This window comes from Myotis myotis, unplaced genomic scaffold (assembly GCF_014108235.1).
Source record: "Myotis myotis isolate mMyoMyo1 unplaced genomic scaffold, mMyoMyo1.p scaffold_m19_p_10, whole genome shotgun sequence".
In the NCBI taxonomy this organism is placed as follows: Eukaryota; Metazoa; Chordata; class Mammalia; order Chiroptera; family Vespertilionidae; genus Myotis; species Myotis myotis.
The window spans coordinates 64,625,597-64,632,647 of NW_023416314.1; the positions used below are offsets into that span (position 1 = coordinate 64,625,597).

The 7,051-nt window shown below is 56.2% G+C and overlaps 1 protein-coding gene across 3 annotated transcripts; it reads left to right on the forward strand.

Moving 5' to 3' along the window:
- Positions 1-1,035: 1,035 nt before the first annotated feature.
- Positions 1,036-5,706, forward strand: YPEL4 (yippee like 4). Of its 3 annotated transcripts, none has more exons than XM_036325823.1 (5): positions 1,036-2,669; positions 3,647-3,973; positions 4,075-4,118; positions 4,472-4,580; positions 4,746-5,706. In XM_036325823.1, exons 2-5 carry the CDS (start codon positions 3,833-3,835, stop codon positions 4,833-4,835), a joined length of 384 nt encoding a protein of 127 aa, XP_036181716.1. In that variant the 5' UTR covers positions 1,036-2,669; positions 3,647-3,832; the 3' UTR covers positions 4,836-5,706. The 3 variants fall into 3 exon arrangements, with proteins under 3 accessions (XP_036181716.1, XP_036181714.1, XP_036181715.1); XM_036325821.1 differs by having other exon boundaries at positions 1,036-1,260; XM_036325822.1 differs by lacking the exon at positions 1,036-2,669 and adding an exon at positions 3,413-3,560.
- The last annotated feature ends 1,345 nt before the right edge of the window (positions 5,707-7,051 follow it).

A 7,051-nucleotide genomic window follows, 5' to 3' on the forward strand; every position in this document is an offset into this window, starting at 1 on the left:
GAGAACCTAGTGAGAGAACATGGCAAGAGAACCTGGCTAGAGATCCTGGCTAAAGAACCTGGCTAGGCTGCTGATCAACTGAACGCTGTCTCTGTGTCATTCCTTCTTTGCTGACTCCGTCCATACCTTTGGGAACCCCTGGACCTGCTGGGTCTGTACCCCAACACTGAGCCAAACTAGCTAGGGCTAAAAACAATTTTAATGCCCTCTAGGTGCCAAGCACTGTGTCAAGTAGGGGATGACAACCCAGGTAGGTCTTTGACAGGCTGCATTCCTCACTTTCCCTACCACAAGGTTTCCCTATGTCTAAAGGGGGTTTTGCTAATTTCCTCACTTCCTGGCTTGTGGTCTAGGCCAGCAGTCACCAACCTTTCGGACCTCATGGACCACCAGTGGTCCGTGGACCACCAGTTGGCAACTGCTGGCCTAGAGCACCTGCCTCAGAAAGTCTACTGCCCAGTAGGGAACCTTATGTAATGTAGGTGTCTCCCTTTGTGAAGCACAAGGAATTTGGAGGTGGTTCACAGGTTCCTGCATGTGAGATGTTCTATTTAGTCTGTGACTCCTTTGAGGGGTCTTAGGTTGAGGCTGGGAAGTACCGGGCACACGCTTGGGGGCACAATTTGCTGTATGTGACAATTACGATGTCTTTTCTCTGTGTCAGTCTGGGGTCCCAGCTGAAATGGGAAATGTCATCTTAAATGTATGTACAGGAGCCTGACTCTCTTCCTCCATCTCTCACAGTCCCCTGCCTCACCACCTCCTTTCCTCCAGCCCTGCCACCAGGACTCCATCCTTGTCCAGCCCTGTCCTTCCCCAAGGTTCTATCTCCTTGACCACACTGCCTTCCTCCTCAGCAACCAGCTTTTCCTCTTTCGTACCCCTCCTGTCCCGGCTTTCTGCTCCCACCCCTGCCTCACTCCCCCCAGCCCCTTCGCTGGATGCCTGCCTTCTCCCTCCCGACCCGCCTCCTGTGTCTCCCAGCCCTGCTCTGACGTGGGAGGTGAGGGGGGTGGGGGGATGGATGACTCACAGTGTTATGATGCAGTTCCACAACACACAGCTACATTCACCCACAGACCGAGGTACAGACGGGAGGCAACCTCTGGCCCCCCAGCAGCTGGCCAGCTCTGCAGCCCCAGTCTTGAGCCCCTAACTCCCCTCCCCCACCCCTTCCCAATTGAAGGAGCGGAAAGAGAAGAGAGAAGAGTGAGGAGAGAGAGAGAGAGATAGACGGAGATCTCTGGAGCAGACCTCAAGGTGAGGGGGCAGCCCTTCTCCAAATGATTTTTTTCCCCTTTGCAAATTTCCTCCTCCTGCTGCGTGTTGCTTTCTCCCCTTTGCAAAAGCATTATTCATCCCTCCTTTGTCCTCCCTTCCCCCTCCCTGCTGCCTCCGCTCCTCAGCTCCTCCATCCCTCTCCAAGCTCTGCCAGTTCCGCACTTATTTCCCGGCAACTTTGGCTGCAGCATCAGGCATCGCTGTTGATTGTTTTGTGGCTGTTGCAGACCACCGCCCCCCCCAACCTCCCCCCTGCCCCAAAGTCCGCCCTGGGAGCTGGCTGCGCTGCTAATGATTTTGGACCATACCATGCGAGAATGCCAGCCCAGAGGGGGCCGACGCCTCAGAGCAGATGAGAAAATCCATTGTGAGTGCGTGGCCCCCTCCCGTTTTTTCCCCCTGAGAGGCACCGGATTCGCACCTGGCTCCTGGAGCCTCTGCCTTGGGGCCTCTGCTGTCAGTGATGGTTGCTCAGCAGCCCTCCCTTCCCAACCCTCCCTCTTCCCCGCCTCCCACGGTCCAGCTCTGGCTCACTCGGGGAATATCCTCTCCCCAGCACTCAGCTTGTCTTTGTTTTTCCCTGTCATTTGCCCAACTTGCTTCTCTCTGTGATCTGAGATGGAGAAGATATGACCCCTACCGCCCCTCCTGTGAGTGATTCTCTGGCCTGTGCAGCCTCTGCTTTGCTTGATGGGGAAGCAGGGGAGAGAGAGGGTGGGAGGCGTGACGGAGGCCCGGGGAAGGAGGCCGAGCAGGGACCTGGCCAGCCCCCTCCTGGGCCCTTGAAGGTGCGCTAGGTGGAGCGGCAGAGGGCCACCGCAGGCAAAGTTGGAGGCAGACCCGTGAAGTGGATGCTGACCAGTTTGTGCTGGTGAGGAGAGCCTGTTTCTTGTGACCTGAGCCCAATGTCACCCTGGGTGTCTTCCCGGGGCTGGCCACGGGGACAGGACGTGGAACAGAAGATGGTCTCTGTCCGGGGTTTTATGGAGAGATTGCCGGCCCCAAGAAGGACTGGAGCAGCTGGGCCCTCGCAGCCACTGCAGAGGGCAGGATGACAGCCTGTTTGCCCTGGCTGCCCGGAGCCCTGCTGCCTCAGGGCCTGCCGTTGCCAGAGAGCACCCAGCTGGCACCTCTGAAACAGACTTGGGCTAAACCACCCGCCACGGCCCTGAAGGCCCCATGAAGGAGAAGGCAGCACCTCACCTGCTTATCAAAGCCACCAGAGGCCACCTCCCTTCTTATCCTCTGCCTCCAGCTCCCTCAGCCACGCAGGGGCTGGCGTTTGGACAGATGTCAACATTTTCCTCAAGACTCCTAATCAGAACCCGGCAAATATATCTTCTGTCACCCACAGGGGCACTGCTGTTTGTCCCTGCCTCCAGCAGAAGGTGGGAGCATTCTCTGCCTTGTGCCCCTAAGCACAGCTTTTGAAAATTCAAGTCCCCCCTCTTGCTGCTCCTTGAAGATGTTGTCCATACATGACCCCCCCCCCCCCCCCCGCCAGCCCTGCTCAGCCCAAGAGGAGTGCTGTCCTTCCTGCCAGGGGGCCCGTTTTCCATCGGGTCCAGCCATCAGATTTGCCTGAAGAGAGTTTCTCTCCTATAGCTGGGGGCCTCCATCCTGAATTATTGGCTAAGGCCATTGTAAAGAGCAGTAGAAAGAGACCAAGGGGCTCAGGCTGAGAAGACAGCCAGGCACTGCTTCTGAGCCACACAGAGTGGACCAAGGGGCAGGCTCAGGCAATAACAGCCACTTCCAAGGTCTTTGGTAGAGAAGGAGACATCCATGGAGTTCTAGTGCCCAGGGGAGGGATGAAGCCCGGTGTGTGCACCTGCTGGCCTGGCCTGCTCTCCCTCTCATCTTCCCCTCCTCCTCCCACACGAAATGTATGAAGGACCAATTGTATTGCAAATAGAGGCGATGAAATAGAAAAACTGCCAGACATCCCCAAATTCTAAGAGGCTTAGAGCCCCAGAGCCTATCAGAGCATGTGGGACGCAGATCCTCGCCGAGGAACTGAAATCAAGGAGAGCACTGCAGATGGCATCGCTCCCATGGCAGCGTGGACCAGCGGCTGCTCCCCGTGGAAATGCTGGAGGCTGCTCCCGCCCCGGGGGCGGGAGGGGGGGGTGCGCGCGGTGAGACAGCGCCTCCCCAGCTAGGGCACCTGCGGCCTGGAACTGCTGCCAGGCTTGCCGGAGCAGATGGGAATCCAGGGGACAGGGAGGCTCAGAGCGACTGAACGCTGAATTGATGGCGATGGGGCACGTAGGGCAGGGGTGAGATGAGCACCAGGTTCGCCATTCCCTCGGAGGGGCTCCACGTGAGGTCACAGCTCTCCTGATGCACCTTCCCCTCTTCCCAGGTGACTTCTATTCCTACCTGGCTCACGTCTGGGGGGGGGCCCTGGCCGGGCAGCCCCCCCACATTTCTCCTGCCCTGAAACACGGCTCTAGCCAACCTGCTCCGCTGCTTCACCTGCGACCGCCTGTGTGGGGGCTGCACAGCGCCGGCCCCACCCGCCCGCCAGGGCATCGTCCTCCAGCCCGTCATGCCCAGCTGTGACCCGGGTCCGGGCCCCGCCTGCCTCCCCACCAAGACCTTCCGTAGCTACCTGCCCCGTTGCCACCGCACCTACAGCTGCGTCCACTGCCGAGCACACCTGGCCAAACACGATGAGCTCATTTCCAAGGTACGCCACATGGGGGCCTGCCACTCCCCTCCTCGCCCCCACAGCCTGCCCTTCCTCCTCCATGCCCCTGGGGATTCACTGCCCGTCCCGTGTCTCCACAGTCCTTCCAAGGGAGCCACGGCCGAGCCTACCTGTTTAACTCCGTGTGAGTCCACCTCTCTCTTTGTGTGTGTGCGCGTGTGTGTGTGCATCATGTTCCTCTGTGGACAAAGAAGGTGAGCCACCAGAAGGTGGCCTTGCAACTCTGCTTTGCGTCCCCTCTTGCAAAGGGGTTCAGAAGCTCAGGCTGCAGTTCTCTTGTGGGGAGTCTGGGCAGAACTGGAATCCCCTGTTGGAGGAAGGCCCAGGCACTCGTCTTAAGGGGGCAGGTTGCTGAAGGCAGGGGCTCCCAGCTGGGTGGGTTAAGCTCTCCAGATGGAAGCTCCTTTGGGCTGTTGGGGGGCTGGACTGACAGAGCGACACCACTCGGTGCTGGGTCCCTCCTGTTTCTTGAGACAGGGTCAACGTGGGTTGTGGGCCGGCAGAACAGCGCCTTCTGCTCACCGGGCTCCACTCGGTAGCTGATATTTTCTGTGAGAGCTGCAAAACCACACTGGGCTGGAAATATGTAAGTACAGGGGAGGGGCGCCCTCCCAAACGGACAGTCTCATGGCCCTCCAAGCCCCAGTGGGGTGGACTGGGTGGGGGGACTTTCAGGGCAGGGGTAACACAGGAGGTAGGAGGGCCTGGCGGGGACTGCGTGGTCCCACATTCACCACTCCCTCCCCACCAGGAGCAAGCCTTTGAGACGAGCCAGAAGTACAAGGAGGGAAAGTACATCATTGAAATGTCACACATGGTGAAGGACAACGGCTGGGACTGAGGGGCTCAGGCAGGCAGTGCCCTTCCTCCGCATGCCCCACCCTCCCATACCTGTCTCCTGGCCCTGACAAGCGGTCTGTACCAGCATGAGTACTGCTCCACCCCTGGGGGGATTCCGGCTCCCACCACCCCCTCCCGCCTCCACCTCATCACTCCCAGGCCTCTTTGGAACAGGGGTCTGGGGGGCTCCAGGGGTGTCCAAGGCTCAGGAGTGGGCAGCAGTCAGGAGAGAGGCAAAACTGGGGAAAGGGGTGGTTGTGGGTCCTCCTAGCCCCAAGGTCCTATAAATGGAGGCGATGGCAGGCCATGCGTTAGGCGGAGGCCAGTAGGAGGAATCTGCTTTTGCTCCACCTTTTCGAGTAAACAGAGGACAAAGCTTGAGTCAGGGGCTGGTATATCCTGGGCTACAGAATATCAGAGAAAACGCTTGGGTTGGGGTGAAGTTTGGGCCTCACACACAGGGAGAAAGCAGTCTCTGAGGGTGAAAGGAAAAATCTCAAATCCCAGGCCCTGGGAAATAGAGGAATCACAAGGGTTTCCATTTCACTCCACTTGTTTATCTTGGCACTAAAGAGGCACTTTCCAGTATCTAACCTTTGCCACTTAGTGGGATGGGGAGAGCTGCCTCGGCAGCAGCCCCCACCCCCAGCTGGCTGTTTCCGGAGCGAGCGGTCTCTAGGGGCATTCCCTGAGGCCCAGCTACTGCTCCCTGGGACGCAGTCCCAGGGAGGGGAGGCGGGAGATCAGTGCTACGGGGCCAGGCTTTCTCGTGGCTGCCACCAGCGAATGAAACTTTTGTATGATACATAAAGTGTTTGGGTTTATTTTTAATAAAAAGAGGAAAAGCAGCTATGAAGTGCTGTCCTCTGACTTTCCTTCCTTGTGCAAGTAACCAGTCCCCCCCGCCCCCCCACCGTCCCTTCATGCCACTAGGGGGCAGCAATTGCTTTGTCTGTGGCAAAACCCCACTGGAGTTTTTACTAAGGGATGGGTATCCAGGTGAGGTTTTGTTTGGTTAGAGGGATGGCTTTTGTGAGTCATTCCATTTGGAGCACCCAAAAACAGCTTGAGTCTACTGGAGCCCTTGATGATTTGCCTGGATTCATGATGGGACATCTGGAAGAAACTCATCCCAGAGCTAGGGTGTTCTTGGGTCCCATTGCCTTTGCATATTTGCTGATTCTGTCATATTTTGGTCAGCTCACAGCCATACTTAAGGCTAAGAGGAAAGTCGCCCAGCTAAGGTGCTGCCCTGGCAACTGATACAAAGTGGAACAAAACAGTTCAAATTTGCAGCATCCACACAATCATGTGACCCAAGTGTAATTTTTTGGCAGTGATGTGAAGTTGCTATTGTTGTTGGGTCACTGACAACTGCAGGGAGGACTGTACACATTATAAAAACCAAATAACAAGCTAGCTTGTTATTTCCATGTTCACTCATTGATACTGCAAATATTTGCAAAGCAACTATTGCTTTTCAGGCATGGTGTTAACCACTGGAGATGCAAGTGAAGAGCAAGGCAGCATGGCCTGACTTCATGGTGGTCTAGTGGGAGGACAAACAGTCATCAGGCAATTCCAATAGAAGGTGACAGGATCTGAACAGGGATGGGGAGCAATCTTGGGAGCTTGCAGGAGAGGCTTAGTCAAAATCTGAGTCAAAAATAAAAATCTGAGTCAAGGTAGGCTTAGCGAAAGTGATGACTGTGATGGCACCTGCAGGATGAGAAGTTGGGTGGGTGAAGAGTAGGAGGTGGGGGAATAGGTCAGGCAGAGAACTGCGTCAGGTGGCTCTTACTTAGCCAATTTGAGGAGGAAATAAAAATTTCCCCTATCTGGAGTATAGGTGCAAATGGGTGAGAGATGAGAGGACACAGGAAAGACAGGCAGCAGTCACAGACCATTTAGGGAATCAAGATTTCATCCCGAGGGCATTGGGGAAAGACTGAAAAGTTCTTGTTTTTTAACAAGAGTGGAGTGGCATCATCAAATGGCTTTTTTGTGCCCAGAGAAGACACTCAAGTAGAACCATTAATAGACTGAAGAAAGTACGGGACATAAACTGTGTAGCATCTCCAATGCTGTCAGATGTGAGAATGGAGCTGTCTGGGCAGAAGAACAGAAGAGAACTGGAAGTCAGGTGCAAGAAAGCAAATGCACCCCCATCGGAGAGGCCTTGGGGGGGGGTGTCTGCCCCCCTGTTCAGTGTCTGCA